Below are 15,789 nucleotides of genomic sequence, written 5' to 3'. Positions count from 1 at the left end.
GTTGTCTACAAGAAGGGTCAGAGCCGTCTCTACTTCCTGAGGAGACTGAGGTCCTTCAACATCTGCTGGACGATGCTGAGGATGTTCTACAAGTCTGTGGTTGCCAGTGCTATCATGTTTGCTGTTGTGTGCTGGGGCAGTAGGCTGAGGGTAGCAGACACCAACAGAATCAACAAACTCATTTGAAAGGCCAGTGATGTTGTGGGGGTGGAACTGGACTCTCTGACAGTGGTGTCTGAAAAGAGGATGCTGTCCAAGTTGCATGCCATCTTGGACAATGACTCCCATCCACTCCATAATGTACTGGTTAGGCACAGGAGTATGTTCAGCCGGAGACTCATTCCACCGCGATGTAACAATGAGCGTCACAGGAATTCATTCCTGCCTGTGGCCATCAAACTTTACAACTCCTCCCTCGTAGTGTCAGACACCCTGAGCCACCCTAGACTTATTTCCACTTGGAATAATTTACTTATTATTATTTAATTATTTGTGGTTTTATATTGCTATACTTCTACACTATTTTTGGTTGGTGCGGATGTAATGAAACCCAGTTTCCCTCAGGATCAATAAAGTGTCTCTGTCTGTCTGTTAATGTCAGAGGTTCAGATTTTAAGGCATGCAGACTACAATTACATAGAACATAGAAATTTACAGCACATTACAGGCCCTTCAGCCCACAATGTTGTGCCAACCATGTAACCTACTCGAGAGACTGCCTAGATTTCCCTAATGCTGTCTATTTTTTCTAAGTTCCAAGAGAATCTTAAAAGACCCTATTTTATCCGCTTCTACCACAGCCACTGGCAGTGCATTCCACGCACCCACCACTCCCTGTGTGAAAAACTTACCCCTGACATCTCCTTGGTACCTATTTCCAAGCATCTTAAAACAATGCCCCCAAGTGTTAGCCACTTCACCCCTGAGAAAAAGCTTCTGGCTATCCACACAATCAATGCCCCTTATCATCTTATACAACTTGATCAGGTCACCTCTCATCCTCCATCGCTCCAAGGAGAAAAGACCAAGTTCACTCAACCTATTCTTAGGGCCAAACTGTCCCGAGCCATCAGAGGGGCAAAGTGTGCACATGCCCAGCAAATCCACAGCCACTTCCAGGACAGTGGCGACTTGCCGTGCATGTGGAAGGGCATCCAGGACATCACCAATTACAGGACAACATCACCTGACTGTGCGGGTGATGCCTCCCTTCCAGATGCGCTGAATAACTTCTACGGCCATTTTGAGGCGGAAAATGACGTGGCGGCGAGGAAGTCCATCGCTCCTACAAATGACCAGGTGCTGTGTCTCACCTTGGCTGATGTGAGAAAAACCCAGTTCAGGGTCAACCCACGGAAGGCTGCTGGACCAGACAACATCCCTGGTAGAGTGTTCAGAGGATGTGCAGACCAGCTAGCAGATGTTTTCACTGATGTCTTCAACATCTCCCTGAGCAGCGCCACCATTCCAACGTGCTTCAAGACCGCCACCATCGTCCCCGTGCCAAAGAAGTCTTCAGTGTCCTGTCTAAATGACTACCATCCCATTGCACTCAGATCCACCATCATGAAGTGTTTCGAGATGCTCATCATGAGGCATATTAAGACCCTGCTGCCCCCTCACTGGACCCCCTGCAGCTTCGTACTGTCCCAACAGCTCAACAGACGACGCTACTGCTATCACCCTCCACCTGGACAAAAAAGATACATACGTTCAGATGCTGTTCATAGACTTCAGTTCAGTATTCAATGCAATCATCCCTCAGAAACTGATTGGAAAGCTGAGCCTACTGGGCCTGAACACCTCACTCCGCATCTGGATCCTAGACGTCCTGGCTGGAAGACCTCAGTCAGTCTGGATCAGGAGCAGCATCTCCAACACCATCACACTGAGCACGGGGGCTCCCCAGGGTTGCGTGCTCAGTCCACTGCTGTTCACCCTGCTGACCCACGACTGTGCTGCAACACACAGCTCGAACCACATCATCAAGTTCACCGATGACACGACCGTGGTGGGTTTCATCAGCAAGAATGACGAGTCAGCCTACAGAGAGGAGGTGCAGCGGCTAACGGACTGGTGCAGAACCAACAACCTGTCTCTTAATGTGAACAAAACAAAAAAGATGATTGTTGACTTCAGGAGAGCATGGTGCGACCACTTCCCACTGAACATCGACAGCTCCTCAGTAGAGATCGTAAAGAGCACCAAATTTCTTGGTGCTCACCTGGTGGAGAATCTCACCTGGTCCCTCAACACCAGCTCCATAGCAAAGAAAGCCCAGCAGCGTCTCTACTTTCTGTGAAGGCTGAGGAGAGTCCATCTCCCCCACCCCCCCATCCTCATCACATACTACAGAGGATGTATTGAGAGCATCCTGAGCAGCTGCATCACTGCCTGGTTCAGAAGTTGCACCATCTCGGATCGCAAGACCCTGCAGTGAATAATGAGGTCAGCTGAGAAGATCATCGGGGTCTCTCTTCCCACCATCACGGACATTTACACTATATGCTGCATCCGCAAAGCAAAAAGCTTTATGAAGGACCCCACACACCAGTCATGCAAACTCTTCTCCCTCCTGCTGTCTAAGAAAAGGCACTGAAGCATTTGCTCTCACGACCAGACTATGTAACAGTTTCTTTCCCCAAGCTATCAGACTCCTCAATACCCAGAGCCTGGACTGACACCTTACTGCCCTATTGTCCTGTTTATTATTTATTGTATTGTCTGCATTGTTTTGTGCACTTTATGCAGTCTTGGGTAGGTCTGTAGTCTAGTGTAGTTGTTTTTTTTTTTGCTTTTTATGTAGTTCAGTCTAGTTTTTGTACTGTGTCATGTAACACAATAGTCCTGAAAAACGTTGTCTCATTTTTACTATGCACTGTACATAGCAGTTATGGTCGAAATGACAATAAAAGTGACTTGACTTGACTTGACTTGACTTGATAAGGCATGCTCCCCCAGTCCAGGCAACATCCTTGTAACTCTCCCCTTCACCCTCTCTATAGTTTCCACATACTTTCTTCCAGTGAGGTGACCAGAACTGTGCACAGTACTCCAAGCGGGGTCTGACCCATGTCCGTATATAGCTGTAACAGTACCTCACAGCTCTTGAACTCAATCCTACAGCTGATGAATGCCAACACACCATATGCCTTCTTAATAACAGTCAACCTGCGCAGCAGCTTTGAGTGCCCTATCAATACGACTCCAAGATCTGTCATATCCTCCACACCACCAAGAGCCTTACAATTTATATTATATGCTATCTTCAAATTGGACCTACCAAAATGAACCACTTTGCACTTAGTTGAAGTTGAAGTTCATCAGCCACTTCTCAGCCCAGTTCTACATCCTATCACTGTAGTCTCTGACAGCCCTCCAGACTATCCACAACACCCCCAACCTTTGTGTCATCAGTAAACTTACTAACCCTACCCCCTTCTACTTCTTCATCCAGGTCATTTATAAAAATCACAAAGAGGAGGGATCTCAGAACAGATTCCTGAGGAATACCACTGATCATTAACCTCCATGCAGAATATGAACCATCTACAACCACCCTTTGCCTTCCGTGGTCAAGCCATTTCTGAATCCACAAATCAGGGTCTCTTTAGATCTCATGCCTTCTTACTTTTTGAAGGAACCTTGCATGGGGTGCCTTATCAAATGCCTTGCTGAAATCCATATACACTACATCCACTGCTCTTCCTTCATTAATGTGTTTTGTTACTTCCTCAAAGAATTTAATCAGGGTCATAAGGCACAATTTGTCCTTGGCAAAGCCATGCTGACTATCACTAATCAGATTATGTCTCTCCAAATGCTCATAAATCCTGCCTCTCAGGATCTTCTCCAACAACTTGCCCACCATTCAAGCCGATTCACCAGTTTATAATTTCCTTGGTTATCTCTACTCCCTTTCTTGAACAAGGGAACAACTTTTGCAACCCTCCAATCCTCCGGTACTTCTCCCATCCCTATTGATGATGCAAAGATCATTGCAAGAAGCTCAGCAGTCTCCCCTCTCACTTCCCACATTAGTCTGGGGTATATCTTACTCGGTCTCAGTGACTTATCTAACTTAATGCTTTTCAAATGCTCCAGCAGATCCTCTTTCTTAATGTCTATATGCTCAAGCGTTTCAGCCCATTGTAAGTCATCCCTTCAATTGCCAAGGTCTTTTTTTACTGGTGAATACTGAAGCAAAGTATTCATCAAGTACCACTGATATCTCCTCCAACTCCATGCACACGTATCCACTATCACACCTGATTGGTCCTATTCTCACACGGCTCATCTTCTTGCTCTTCACTTACTTGTAGAATGCCTTGAGATTTTCTTTAATCCTGCTCACCAAGGCCTTCTCGTGGCCCCTTCTGGCTCTCCTAATTTCATTCTTAAACTCCATCCTAGCAACCTTGTTATTTTTTTAGAACTCTAGCAATACCTAGTTTTTTGAACCTTTCATAAGATTTCTTTTCTCTTCTTCTTAACTAGGTTTTCTACATACTTTGTACACCATGGTTTTTTAACTCTACCATCCTTTCCCTGCCTCAATGGAGTATAGCAATGCAGAACTCCATGCAAATGTTCCCTGAACAGTTGTCAAATTTCTACAATGCATTTTCCTAAGACCATCTGCTCCCAATTTATGCTCCCAACTTCCTGCCTAATAGCATCATACTTCCCCCTACCTCAAATAAATGTTTTCCCAAATTGTCTACTCCTATCCCTCTCCCACGCCATGGTGAAAGGGATAGAGTTGTGGTCACTACCTCCAAAATGCTACCCCACCGAGAGATCTGACACCTGACCAGGTTCATTACCCAATACCAGATAAAGTACAGCCTCTCCTCTACTTGGCTTAACTACATATTGCATCAGGAAACCTTCCTGAACACACCTAACAAACTCCACCCCATCTAAACCCTTTGTGCTAAGCAGATGCTAATCAATATTAGGAAAGTTAATAACTTCCATCACAACAACCGTATTATTATTGCACCATTTCAGAATCTGCCTTCCTATCTGCCCCTTGATATCCCTGTTACAATTTGGGGAAGTCTATAAAAAACATCCAGTATTGCCCCTTACCTGTTTCTGACTCCCACCTACACTGATTCAGCAGACAACTCCTCCATGTCTTCCTCCTTTTCTGCAACTGCAACTCCTTTTCCCCACCTCTTTTGCCTCCTTCTGTGTTATTTTGAAAACATTTAAAACCTGGCATACTCAGCAGCCATTCCTGCTCCTGAGACATCCAAGTCTTTGTCAGTTCCATATATTGATCCACGTTCTAAGTTCATCCGCCTTGTTTATGATACTATACAATTTAGTATAGCTATTCATACAGCTCACTGCATTGCATTTAGTACTATTCACCCTTCTTCTCTTCCTTATACCATCCAACTCCACCTCCTACTAGCTGAATCATTGTTCCTGACACTATACACTCAGCTGTGTCAACTATCAAAACAAAATTGCTTCCTCATGTGTAACTCCAAACTTACAGCTTTTTCTGGTTTCACAGCTTGCACGCCTCCTGCTCTCTCTAAGCTCATCTAAGCAGGATCAAGGAACTGGTAGGGAGTGAAAAAAAGAATGTGAGATAAGCCTACAGAGAATTATAAATGCAAGAGATTCTAGAAATGCAGGATGAACTCAGCAAGTCAGGCAGCATCTGTGGGGAAGAATAAGCTACAAATGTTTCAGGCTGAGTCGCTTCATCAGTGAGAATCATATCACAGACCTTCATTAGATTATGAATAAAAGATTATCAAATATTAAAGTGAGTTATTGGCTAAATGAGACAGGAGTAATTAGAGTTTGGAAGATGGACATGGCAGCTAAATAGTTCTTTGCTCTGTCTTTATGGAAATTGTGTAAGACTACATATCTAGCATAAATGAAGAGATCAAAGAAATTACATTAGTATAAAAACTAGCATTGAAGGCACTAATGAAAAAGTATGTCCCTGGGCATGTTGACTTGGATATTAGGGTGTCAAAAAGATGGCTATGGACAGTGAGGTTAATTGATTGTCAGTTTCCAATGTATGATACCCTCTAATGTGATTTCTAAAATTGGGAAGTAGCAAGTATAACTTGTTAAGAAACTAGGAGAGGGAGAACAGGAAACTTTTTACCAGTTAACTTTTTCAGTATTTGGGAAATCTATAAAGGACATAATAACTGGACGCTTGAAAATATTTAAGGAAATGGACATGGTCACCATCAGGAAATCGTTTTAAAAAGTATTAGCACTTTTTTATGTTGAGCAGTAGGTGGTGTGAGTTTTGATGAACTGTCAGAAGATTCTTATTAATTAGTTTTTCGCCCTCTGGCTTCCTATCCAAACTTCCATTAATAGGCGCTTGGAAGCTGAGCAGCTCTTTGCTTCTACGGGGGCCTCTCGCAAATATCATCTTCCCGCCACCCGCAGGAAGCTTTTCACCAAGATTTACTTACGTATAGAACCACCCAAAATTTTAAACCAAGTTCAAACCTGCTAGTTTCAATAAGGACGCTGAAACCTTTCCGAGTAAAGAGAGAGAGTGCAGAGAAACAAAGTGGGAGCTTAGCATCAAAGTCCGATTTCTAACGTTCGTTGAAATAAAGCAAATATAGATTTATACCAAGCCCAAAACTAACTAATAGAAATAATCACAGAGAGTTTGTAATGATTAAAAACAAAACGGCAGCTGCCGGCAATCTAAACTGAAAACAAACGTGGGGAGAGAAGCAGAGTCAACATCTGAGATCAAGGACCCCGAGTTAAAACAAAACTAGTTTCATTGTGTGTGAGTTTATATTCTGTATGTCTGTATTGAGAACATATCACAACTGTCTTCGCAAACGCTAACCGCTGCCGGCACAAGCACATACCTCGGAGACGATAGTGGAGATGTACTGCTCCTTACTGTACTCCCATCCATCCAGACACGGTTCCTGTTCGATCTCAGACACGTTGAGGAAGTCTGGGTCGGGGAATGTCTGCGAAAGGTTCAGTATCACATCCAGCCGGTACCGAGTACACTTGCTGCGCTGTTGTTCGGGACCCTGTAGCGGGATCGTCCTGTTCCTCCATGCTTCGCTGAGGTTGAGATTCTCGGGAATTAAGCAGCGATGTTCTGGGACATCTCCGACGAAAATTATGCTTAATCCGGAGAAACCGTTGGGAATGACGCTGACACTCAGAAGGGCGAAGATGAGTTTCTGATGTGGTCCCCAGCCTGCCAGGAAAGCGGTAACTTCGTCGTAATCCCGCATGTTAATGGCAGCTACCAAATAGACAGCACCTTTCTTCTGGAAATTTGAAGCATTTGTTGATTGTGGGCGGTCCAGTAACACCAGAAACTTATACCTACCAACCTATTTGCATCATTACTGAACTCAGGTACTGACGTTTCACTCTGCTTCGTCATTCAGCCCAACTACACGAAACCATTGTAGTAAGGAACCACTGAAGGCTGTTTTGCTTCCCCCGGGGTCAAATCTTAATACATTTTATTGACAGGAATCAATCACATTAATATTGGGATATTCAATGCCATAACTGAACTTTAATCACAAAATACGCTGTAGATGCTGGGGTCAAAGCAACACTTACAACACGCTGGAGGAACTGAACAGGTCGGGCAGCATCCGTGGAAATTAACAGTCAACGTTTCGGGCCGAGACCCTTCGTCAGGACTGAGGGGGGCAGGGGCCTCATAAAGACGGTGGGGGAGGGTGAGAAGGAGAAGGCTGGTAGGTGCCAGGTGAAAAACCAATCAGAGGAAAGATCAGAGGGGAAGCAGGGAGCGGGTAGGCAGGAAAGGTGAAGAAGGAATGTAAAGGGAAAGCACTATGGGTAGTAGAATAAGGCAGAATCATGAGGGAGGTGATAGGCAGCTGGAAAAGGAGGCAGAATGAAACTGGGATGGGGGAAGGGAGAGGGAGGGAATTACCAGAAGCTGGAGAATTCACTGTTCATACCAAGGGGCTGGAGACCACCCAGACGGTTATATGAGGTGTTGCTCCTCCAGCCTGAGTTTGGCCTCATCATGGCAGTAGAGGAGGCCATGCATGGACATATCCGAATGGGAATGTGAAGCAGAGTTGAAGTGGGTGGCAACTGGGAGATCCTGTCTATTGAGACGGACAGAGTGGAGGTGCTCGACGAAGCGGCCCCCCAATCTGCGTCGGGTATCGTCGATTTAGAGGAGGTCACACCGGGAGCACCGGATGCAATAGATTATCCCTGCAGACTCACAAGTGAGGTGTTGCCTCACCTGGAAGGACTGTTTGGGGCCCTGAATGGTGGTAAGAGAGGAGGTGTAGGGACAGGTGTAGCACTTACGCTTGCAGGGATAAGTGCCAGGTGGGAGATCTGTGGGGAGGGACGTGTGGACCAGGGAGTCGTGGAGGCAATGATCCCTGTGGAAAGCGTAGAGGGGTAGAGAGGGAAAGGTGTGGTTAGTGGTGGAGTCCTGTTGAAGGTAGCGGAAGTTGCAGAGGGTAATGTGCTGGATCCGGTGGCTGGTGAGGTGGTAGGTGAGGACAAGGGGAACTCCATCCCTGTTGTGACGGGAGGATGGGGTGAGGACCAAAGCGCGGGACATGGAGGAGATGCGGGTGAGGGCATCATTGATGACAGCAGAAGGGAAACCACAATTCTTAAAGAAAGAAGACATTTGAGATGTCCTGGAACGGAAAGCCTCATCCTGGAAGCAGATGCAGTGGAGACGGAGGAACTGGGAATAGGGAATAGGATTTTTGCATATGGCAAGGTGAGAACAGGTTTAGTCGAGGTAGTTGTGAGAGTCAATGGGTTTATGTCAGTGGACAGTCTGTCTCCAGAGATGGAGACCGATAGATCAAGAAAGGGGAAAGAAGTGGACCAAATGAATTTGAGGGCTGGGTGGAACTTAGAGGCAAAGTCGATTAAATTGACAAACTCAGCATGGGTGCAGCACCAATGTAGTCGTCAATGCAGTGAAGGAAAAGATTAACTACAGTTGAATTACAATACAATGCACTGCTTTATATATCTTGCCTCCATATATCTCTCTGCCTGAGGGGGTGGAATGTGCTTCCAAATCAACTCCTTGTGGATGTGATCATCCTGGCGAGTTCATTCTCAATCAATTACAAGCAAGAGAAAATCTGCAGATGCTGGAAATCCAAGCAACACACATAAATGCTGGAGGAGCTCAACAGGCCAGACAGATTCTTTGGAAAAGAGTAAACAGTCAATGTTTCGGCCCAAGACTCTTCAGCAGGTATAAAGGAAAAAAAAAAGATGAGTAGATTTAAAAGGTGAGGGGAGGGGAGGAGAAACACTAGGTGAAACGTGTGGGGGGTGGTGGAGGTGAAGTAAAGAGCTGGGAAGTTGATTGGTGAAAGAGCTACGGGGCTGGAGAAGGGGGAATCTATTAGGGGAGGACAGAAGACCATGGAAGAAAGAAAGGGGGGGGGGAAGGAACACCAGAGGGAGGTGATGGGCAGGCAAGAAGATAAAGGAGATATGGTGAGAGAGGGAAAAGGGGATGGGGAATGGTGAATGGGGCGGGCATTACCAGAAGTTTGAGAAATAGGTGTTCATACCATCGGTTGGAGGGTACCCAGACAGAATATAAGGTGTTAATCCTCCAATTTGAGAGTGGCCTCATCGCGACACTGTTTCTTCTGAACCAATATCTCATTGTGAAGTGTCACTCATACTACCTGTCACAAGAATTCAATTCAGCTTTCTTGATGGAAATCCACATCCCACTGCAGTGTGATGTGAAACCTGCATTCAAAAACTATATACTGTACTCAATATACACTAGTCCACAGCCTTGAAAAGGGATACCCTGGGGCCTTTCTCGTCATTGCCAGTAATTTCAACCAGACCAACCACAGTACGTTATCAAAATAATATTAGCATGTCTGCTGTCCCACTAGGGACCCAGACCTCCTTAACTATTGCAGTATGCCTGCAGATCCACTCAACACACAAAAATTGCTGGGGGAACTCAGCAGGCAAGGCAGCATCTACAGAAAAGAGTAAACAGTCAACATTGTGGCTGAGACCCTTCATCAGGACTGGAAAGAGATAATAAATCAGAGCAGCAAGATTGGGGGAGAGGAGGAAGATGTACAAGGTGGTAGGTGATGGGTAAAACTGTGAGGGGGAAGGATGAAGTGAAGAGGTGAAAAGTTGATTTGTAAAAGACATAAAGAGCTGGAATTGGGGGAATCTGATAGAAGAGGGTAGAAGACCATGGAAGAAAGGGAAGGGTGAGGAGCACCAGAGGGAGGTGATGGGCAGGTGAGGAGATATGGTGAGAGAGGAAAACCAGAATGATGGGGGGCAATTATTGGAAGTTTGAGAAATTGATGTACATGCCATCAGTTTGGAGGCTACCCAGACGGAATATAAGGTGTTGCTCCTCCAAACAGAGTGTGGCCTCATCATGGCAATAGAGGAGGCCATGGAGGGACATGAGGATCCAGTGCAGAAAATCATTCATTGCTGAGGAAACAGATGAGCTTCTACATGACTGCTTTGAGCTGATAGACTGATCCACATTCAAATACTCAGCTGCCAGCCTTGATGTATAACCACCATTATGAACTTTATCAGCAGGTGTATTGAGGTGTAGATAACAAAGAGAACAATCAAAATGTTCCCAACTGGAAACCACGGATAAACAGGCAAATCCACTCCCTACTGAAGTTTAGGACCACAACATTCAAATCAGATGGTATTGACCATTACCAGAAATCGAGATATACCGTTCATAAAGCTATCAGGGATTCCTCCTAGCAGTTATCCTTGTAAGTGGAACAAGTGCTACACCTGCCCTTACACTTCCTCTCTCACCACCATTCAGGGCCCCAGACAGTCCTTCCAGGTGAGGCGACACTTCACCTGTGAGTCGGCTGGTGTGGTATACTGCGTCCGGTGCTCCCGGTGTGGCCTTTTATATATTGGTGAGACCCGACGCAGACTGGTTTCGCTGAACACCTTCGCTCTGTCCGCCAGAGAAAGCAGGATCTCCCAGTGGCCACACATTTTAATTCCACATCCCATTCCCATTCTGATATCTCTGTCCATGGCCTCCTCTCCTATCAAGATGAAGCCACACTCAGGTTGGAGGAACAACAACTTGTATTCTGTCTGGGTAGCCTCTAACCTGATGGCATGAGCATTGATTTCTCTAACTTCTGTTAATGTCCCTCCTCCCCTTCTTACCCCATCCCTTATTTATTTATTCCCCCCTTCCCCCTCTTTTTTTTCTCACTCTGCTCCTCTCACAATCACTTTTGCCTGTTCTCTATCTCCCTCTGGTGCTCCCCTCTCCCTTTCTTTCTCCCGAGGCCTCCCGTCCCATGATCCTTTCCCTTCTCCAGCTCTGTATCCCTTTTGCCAATCACCTTTCCAACTCTTAGCTTCACCGCTTCCCTTCCTGTCTCCTATCATTTCATATTTCCCCCTCCCCCTCCTACTTTCAAATCTCTTACTATCTTTCCTTTCAGTTAGTCCTGACGAAGGGTCTCTGCCCGAATCGTCGACTATACTTCTTCCTGCCTCAGTAAAGCAGCCCGTGTAACCAAAGACCTTGCTCACCTTGGACATTCTCTCTTCTTCCTTCTGCCATCAGACAGAAGATACAAAAACCTGAAAGTATGTACTACTACGCTGAAGGACTGCTTCTATTCTGCTGTTGTCAGAATTTTGGATGGACTGCTTGCACAAGAAGATGGAATCTTACAGTCAACTGCACCTTGTTGTGTTCTTGAACTTTGTTGTTTACCTGCACAGCACGTTCTCTATTGCCTTTACACTTTATTCTGCATTGTTACTGTTGAAGCTTGTTCTTCCTCGATGCACTGTTTAATGATTTTGATACGTGTGAACAGTATGCAAGAGAAGATTTTCACTATTTCTTGGTACACATGACAATACCAATATCAAAAAAGAATATTGCAGCATGGGGATTGCAGGAATAGACAGAACAAAGTCCAAGGGTGTTGAACTTCTTTATAGTAACTTGACTCCAATTTCATTTACCTTAAAAAAATCTCCCACCAGATTTCTCCATCCCAAACATTTCTCATTTTCCATCCCTGGCACTCTAGTGAGTGCCTCCTGCACCCTCTCCAATGTAATAACATCATTCTTGTGTAGTAATAATCAGATCCATACGCAAGTTGCAATCTAACTAGAGTTGGGATAGGTACTGTCTAGCCAGAAAAATTCCATCAATCACTACCCTCTGCCTTCCATGAGCAACCAAATTCTGAATCCAAACGTCTAATTCACATTGTATCTTAATCTTCTGTGTGAGTCTCCCTTATCAAATGCCTTACTAAAATCTATATAGGCCACATCCACTGTTCTAGCTTCTTCAATCACATTTGTCACGTCCTCAGAAAATTCAATCAAGTTGCTAAGACATGAGTTGCCCTCTAGAAAGTAATGCTGACTGTCTCTAGGTAGGTCATGTTGCTCCAAATGTTCATGAATCCTTTCCCTAGGGATCCTCTCTGGTAATTTCTCTACCACTGACATGACATTCACCAGCCTAAAGCTTCAAAGATTATCCCTGTTTTCCTTCTTGAATTCTTTTAGCTACATGCCAGTCCTCTGGGACCTTGCTTATGGCTAGACAGGACACAACATTATGGGTCAAGAGACATAAATCCAATCTCTTGCCTCTCTTAACCACCTGGGATATATCCCATCAAGCCCTCAAGACATTTCCACCTCAACGTTCTTTAAGAGGCCCAGCTCTACCTCCTGCTTTATCTCAAATTGTGCTGGCATATTAGCATGTTTCACTCTGATACCCCTATTCTCGACCTCCTTCTCCTCAGCGAATACTGATGCAAATACACATTTCGGACAGTCTAACCCCTATTGACATCAATGGATCTGGGGTTGAGAGGGTGAACAGCTTGAAGTTCCTTGGCATACACATCACCAAGGGTCTCACATGGTGTGAATGTACTGGCTGTGTGGTGTAAAAAGCACAACAGCACCTCTTTCACCTCAAACAGCTGAATAAGTTTGATGTGGGCCCACAGATCCTCAGAACTTGACACGTGTGAACAGTATGCAAGACAATGCTTTTTCTACATCTTGGTACACGTGACAATACCAATATCAATAAATTATATTGCAGCATAGACATTGCAGGAATAGACAGACATAAAGTCCAAGGGTGTTGAACTTCTTTATAGTAACTTGACGCCAATTTCATTCACCTTAAAAAAATCTCCCACCAGATTTCTCTATCCCAAACATTTCTCATTTTCCATCCCTGGCACTCGAGTGAGTGCCTCCTGCACCCTCTCCAATGTAATAACATCATTCTTGTGTAGTAATAATCACAGATCCAAAAACAAGTTGCGATCTAACTAGAGATGGGATAGGGGCACAGTATCCTGACTGGCTGCATCACTGTCTGGTATGTGAACTGTACTTCCCTCAATCGCAGAGAGAGGTGCGCACAGCCCAGCACATCTGTAGATGTGAACTTTCCACTATCCAGGACAGTTACAAAGTCAGGTGTCTGAAAAGGGTCCGAAGGAGTATTAGGGATCCAAGTCACCCCAAACACAACTGTTCCAGCTGCTACCATCTGGGAAATGGTACCACAGCATAAAAGCCAGGACCAACAGGCTTCGGGTCAGTTTCTTCCACCAGGCCATCAGACTGATTAATTCATGCTGATACAATTGTGTTTCTATGTTATATTGACTGTCCTGTTGTACATACTATTTATTATAAATTACTCTAAATTCCACATTGCACATTTAGACGGAGACGTAACATAAAGATTTTTACTTCTCATGTATATGAAGCATGTGAGTAACAGAGTCAATTCAATTCATTCACTCATCCTCCTTCAAGGACATGATCCCTCCTTTATCCTTGAAAGTTCTTTCCCACTCTCTAGTTACCCCCTTGCTCTTGATGTATAAAATACATCGGAGTTTCTTTAATCCTACTTGCCAAGGGCTTTTCATGACCCATCTTGGCTTCTGAATTCCCTCCTTGGGTTCTTTTCTGACTGCTTTGTAATTCACAAGGACTGTTTTTGATTCTAGCATCCTAAACCTTACACATGCTTCCTTTTCATTCTTGACTAAGTTTACCATCTTTCTCAACTTACTTCTCATTGGAAAATACCTGTCCTGTGCTGTGTGTGGTTTATCTACATGTCAGAAGTGGGCTTTCTCAAAAGCAGATTTTTCCAATTAACTTGCCCTGCTCTCTGACTAATAGTCTTCTAATTTGCCTCACAAAAATTTAATACTGTCCATACAATCTGAAAACAGAGGGAGTTGTGATCACTATTCTCTTAATGATCTCCCAATGAAACGTCAGTTACTTAGCTAGGTTCATTACCCACTTTTGAGCAAAATTTTCTTGCTTTCTATTAAATGCAAAGTAGTTTTTGTATTTTCAGCAAACACCTTGTTATATATAACAGAATATGTTGTAAGTTAGAACAGAAATGAATTGAATACTGACTGTGATATTGCATTAGCAAAAGCCTTGCAATAAAATGCACAACTGCAAAGCTATAACTGAATGGTCAAAGAGGTTTAATAGGCTGATATAATCAGTAGCTAAATTTTTTTGTGTGCATCCAAAGCCTGAGACATTGTTTCGGTGATTCAAGTTAAAATCCCAGCACAGTATTGAGGAATTTAAATTCAGGTAATTGAAGTATTGAATTGCAAGTAATGCTTAGAATGAAACTACTGAATTATTGCACTTCCGATTACACCCTATCCTCGTTATATGCGTCTTCAGACAATGCAGTTCAGTCATGCGAGGAATCCATTTCTACCAACGTCTCCTTATATGTGTCCAAAATTCAGTTATGCGAGGAGCTCTGCTTTCCTGCCAATACAAGTCAGGTGCGCGCACCTCACAATCTCACTCCCACCGGTCTCGCATTGGTTTTGGCAAGGTATGGATGTGCAATCTTGCGCTCTTAAACTTTTGTTGGTTTTACCCACAGTACAGTGATTTTGTGCTTGAAATATTTAACTATGCCTCCTAAGCGTCCAATGTCATATCCTGGGCCATCAGCCGAGTGGCAGAGAACCACTTTAACATTTGAAAAAACATTGGAAATTATAAACAGCATGGCATCAGGCAAAGGTTACACAGCTCTGGGATGCTGCTGCTGGGAACAGAATCTTGCCTTTAAAGTTCTTTTGTTGCTTGACAATGCACCAGTCCATCCTAAATACTTGGACAGCATTCATCCTAACATATCAATGCGTTTCCTGCCGCCTAACACAACATCACTGATTCAACTGCTTGACCAAGGTGTGATGCACATTCGAGGCGTTTTTTTTTTACGGCGAACTATCTCTCAGATGCTGCAAGCGTCAGATCATTTTGAAAATCCTGGGAGTTTAGCAATGGTGAGGGAATGGTGGACGTCAGAACACTTAGCACAAATGGTGATGCACATGGACCCAAGTTTAGAACGGAGTCAGCATTTCAGTTGTTCCCTGCCATCAACCCTTCTTCCCTGCAAACAAATTTATGCTGAAAAACGAAATGCTGTGAAGCAAACAACCCTCACCACCTTCTTCAAACCGGTGTCATGTCCTGCTGCCGGCAGTTCTAAGAGTTCTGTGAGTCTTCCTTCACCCCTCGCTGTCCTTGATATGATCCTGACGACCACAACCATTCACCTTATCCATGTAAAGCAGCCCGACACCACAACCACCACTCATCTCCCGGAGCAAACCCACCTGCCACTGTTGGTGAGTACTGTACACCCTAGAA

At 44.6% G+C, this 15,789-nt stretch overlaps 1 protein-coding gene across 1 annotated transcript in view; it reads right to left on the bottom strand.

Annotated features, from left to right (window-relative positions):
• LOC132405630 (organic cation/carnitine transporter 2-like) overlaps nt 1-7,905 on the bottom strand; it is a 106,053-nt gene extending 98,148 nt beyond the window's left edge. The window contains exon 1 of the mRNA XM_059990591.1: nt 6,885-7,905. Coding sequence (XP_059846574.1) covers nt 6,885-7,268 — 384 coding nt within the window. The 5' untranslated portion in view covers nt 7,269-7,905. The remainder of the gene's footprint in view (nt 1-6,884) is intronic.
• Nucleotides 7,906-15,789: the final 7,884 nt, after the last annotated feature.

This window comes from Hypanus sabinus, chromosome 15, assembly GCF_030144855.1.
Source record: "Hypanus sabinus isolate sHypSab1 chromosome 15, sHypSab1.hap1, whole genome shotgun sequence".
NCBI classification, from domain to species: domain Eukaryota; kingdom Metazoa; phylum Chordata; class Chondrichthyes; order Myliobatiformes; family Dasyatidae; genus Hypanus; species Hypanus sabinus.
The sequence above is the reverse complement of the archived record's forward strand: the minus strand, read 5'-3'. Positions and strand labels throughout refer to the sequence as shown.